This window comes from Sprattus sprattus (assembly GCF_963457725.1).
Source record: "Sprattus sprattus genome assembly, chromosome: 3".
Classification (NCBI taxonomy): Eukaryota; Metazoa; Chordata; class Actinopteri; order Clupeiformes; family Clupeidae; genus Sprattus; species Sprattus sprattus.
In genome coordinates, this window is record NC_137922.1 from 54,452,869 (window position 1) to 54,456,569 (window position 3,701).

A 3,701-nucleotide genomic window follows, 5' to 3' on the forward strand; every position below is an offset into this window, starting at 1 on the left:
ACACACACACACAGTTCACGTAAAAAGCTGCCTAAAGGGTTCCGTTCTGTTCACTCTCATTAACTTTTAATTAACGTTCTTGTCATTCATTTTATAAATGTTATGTATATATGTTTGTATGTTCTGTCCCCATCTCATTACCTCCAACTGTCTTTCTCTCGCTCTGTCCATCTTTCTCTCTCTCTCTGTCCATCTTCCTGTCTTCCTCCTGTCTTCCACCATTTTTATCTCATCCTACTTCCATCTCCATCATTATAAACATCTACTACTCCTTCTTTCTCCCTCTCACCCCTTTCCCCCTCTCTCTCCCTTCATCTCTCCCCCCCCCCCCTGTCATGCCATCTCCATCGTTCACTAATTCATCTTATTCACTTTCAGTTCTTCGGGTTGCCCAGTAATCAGTCTAGCTCCCTCCATACCCCTGTAACACAAACAAGGTATATTATGGTCCTCTGTGTGTCTGTGCGTGTGTATGTGTGTGTGTGTGTGTGTGAGACTGTGTGTGTGAGTGTGTATGTGTGTGTGTGTGTGATTGTGTGTGTGAGTGTGTGTACGTGTGGCTGTACGAGGACCAGGTCAACATTGCTTCTGTTGTTTCTGGTAATGCTCTGCAGTTCTCCCTTCTGCCTGAAGGGGGTGTCTTTCTGAAGGTTGCCTGTCATTCTTGCCTTCTCATACATACACCATGTATGTCTGTTGCCAGTGTGTAGCCAGCTAGCTAGCCTGTGTCTCGAATGTTCAGAAGTGTAATTGTGTTGTTACCTGTCTGTCAGCAGCTAGTGGCTTTGTAGTCTGTTTGCATTGGTCATACAGTACCAGTCAAAAGTTTAGACACACCTTATCTTTTTTTGAGAAGTTTTTTATTTACTTTTATCATTTTCTACATGGTAGATAACACTTTGTTTTGTTTAGAACATCATTCTATATGTGTTTTTTCGTAGTTTCAATGTCGTCAGCTTTAATCTACAATGTAGAACATAATACAAGTAAAGAAAACACTCCTCAAAAAAATGTAAGGTGTGTCCAAACTTTTGACTGGTACTGTATGTGCTGGAATAGCCCCTTCTGGTTGTATGAGCTCTGTTATGTCTGTTTCAGTTTGAGAGTTGTACCTTTGTGTTTGGTGTTGATGTAGTTTTGTGGTGCAAGCTCAGAAATCTCTGTGCAATGATAGAAAGCCTTTAGGGCCAGTAGACGCCATGCTAGTGATCATGGTCATTCGCTTCTGCATGCTTAGAGTTGAGATCTCCAGTGCTCTTTAAAGACAACATAATACTACTACTAATAATAATAATAATAATAATAATAATGCATTTTATTTGTGACTTGCTTCAGGTGATCTCTGGAGCAGTGTTCAGCACTGAGTCGCTGTATAGCGCTCTGCAGATAAAAAAAGTGAAAGTCAGATATTAACCTTACTGAATAGACCCAGTAGAAAACTGCATTCAGGAAATGTGACTGGAAGTGGATCAGTAAATCGACCCGTAGCTTGGGGTACGTGCTATCCACTTTGAGGAGAAAAGCGACAAACTTGTTTTTGCCTGACTGTGATTTTCTTCCTTCTTTAGGGCTTGTGAAGCCTGTCTAAATGGCAGGAGAGGTGAGAGAGAGAGAGAGAGGAGAGAGGAGGAGCAGAGAAAGAAACAAAAAACAGAAGAAGAAGAGGATGAGGAGGAGTTGTGTGAGAGAGGGGTAAGCTCTCAGGAGCCAATCACAAGGAGCGGATAAACCAGAGGAAAATCTTCAAAAAAAAAAAATCTTTAAAAATGACTGAAAAAAAAAATACAAAAAATATATATATATATATGAACAACAAACTTCAAACTGATGTTGAATTAATATATATCTGCTGCCAAATTAGTTGAGAGATTGAGATGATGAATACATTGTATTCTGAAAAATAATAATAAATGTAATAAAAGTTACATTTTTTGTTAAACTTTTACACTCTTTTCTGTTGTCTTCTCTTGTCTGATGTCCAGTCCCACGCATGTGTACAGGTTCATGTCTAATCACTTGACTGATACATTCATACATCAGCAGCATTCACATGATGTGCTTTCAAAATGGAAACAACACTAAACAGCTACGAATTCAGTAGTAAAGGACCCACTGGCAGACAACACAGCTCAAGGTTCAGAGTTTTAATAAAGTTCTCAGACAACAATCCAAAGGGAAAAGGCAGTCTCGTAGTCAACAGGCAGGCAAAGGTCAAATATCATATAATCAAACAGAGTCCAAGGCAGAAGTGTGCAATATACAGAGAAACCAAACAGGGCACAGGCAGACGGAATAGAACACTTACTAAACGCTGGAGAGGAACAGGTAATAACTGGCACAATCTGGCAGAGACTGATAGGCACAACAGGCTTAAATACCCAGAAACCAATTGCAGCGAACAGAAATCTGGTGCGCTCACAAAATGGTGGGAACTCAAACAGAGACAGGGTGGAGTCAGAGACATATTTCAAAACAAACACAGAAAGCACATGACACCTGCACATGTAAACCAAAAAGCACATGTTGCCGGGACAACAATAACTCAAACACCAGAATCACTCCGTATGCGTTCTCCGATAAACAACCATGGAGTTATCTTGGGGTGTAAATCGGACTTCAAGCGGACCCAACAAATCTAGATTTCTGGAGTTACATGAAATGGATCTTCGATTTAAAAGCCGTTCCGATAAAGCCTGAAATCCGGACACATGTAACCGCAGTGACTAACACTAGACATGGATAAGAGGTGTGAGGTGTCCCACACACAGAGCAGGAAGCTTGGAGATGAAAGAGAGAGGATGAATCGGCTGAATTTGGCAAGAAGTGTACTGGAATCACGTACTGCACCTTTAAGAAGGGAACAACCGTATATAAGGATAAGACGTGTGTTAATAAATGTCTCAAATGTCCCCCAGCTTTAAATCCCTCTGACACAAGCCCCTCAAAGCAGACATATTATGCTCATGCAGTCTTCCTCTTTCCTTCAGAGTGTTCTAGAGTTATTAGTCATAGAGCTTTGTGTGCATGGAAACGGTGCAAAGCCCACAGTACATGCCAGAGGGAGGAACTCCTGCAGAAACTCAGACTGTCTCTGCTGCCTGAAACGCCTTGTTGGAATTCCAGCCCCTTTGTTACAAGATGACACAATCTCGTAACACAATCCTTATTGGCCGCCGTGCTGACCAATCAGAGGACTCTGGGCTCATCAGTAGTGGGCTCCTACAGAGTATTTCAGACAAAGGGGGATAGGTTTTTGGAACATTTGAGCCTGTAATTGAGTAGACCCCAAAAATAGAATTATGGACATTGAAATTAGGTCTAAATGTACAGATAAGTAATAAGTGGACAGAAGGACAAGAGGATTTAGTAGAGCTCTGCTATTCCTAAAGAAATGGTCCCTGTAACCACAGTTACAAAATCCCTGTCACCATAGTAACAACACACAATCAGGTTATTACATGTCATAATTTATTGATGGGTATCAGTCATTGTAATAACATACATAAATGTTGTGTCAGATTGTTCACAAGTTATAAGCTGTTTATAAGACACTAAATCCAGAGTGTAGTTTCAGCTCTTTGGCACACAAAAATATTATTCGACTTTGGCTCTCAGCTTTGAAGGCATACTGGGTTTTTTTGTGTCTTTTTTTGTTGGTCGTCAGAAAGGACTGGAGGGGGGAGAGACGTTGAGAAGACCCC

General features: G+C 41.0%; 1 protein-coding gene across 1 annotated transcript in view; it reads left to right on the forward strand.

The window, feature by feature from the left end:
* atp2a1l (ATPase sarcoplasmic/endoplasmic reticulum Ca2+ transporting 1, like) overlaps nucleotides 1-1,945 on the forward strand; it is a 16,234-nt gene extending 14,289 nt beyond the window's left edge. The window contains exons 23-24 of the mRNA XM_080835069.1: nucleotides 379-437; nucleotides 1,569-1,945. Coding sequence (XP_080691195.1) covers nucleotides 379-398 — 20 coding nt within the window. The 3' untranslated portion in view covers nucleotides 399-437; nucleotides 1,569-1,945. The remainder of the gene's footprint in view (nucleotides 1-378; nucleotides 438-1,568) is intronic.
* The last annotated feature ends 1,756 nt before the right edge of the window (nucleotides 1,946-3,701 follow it).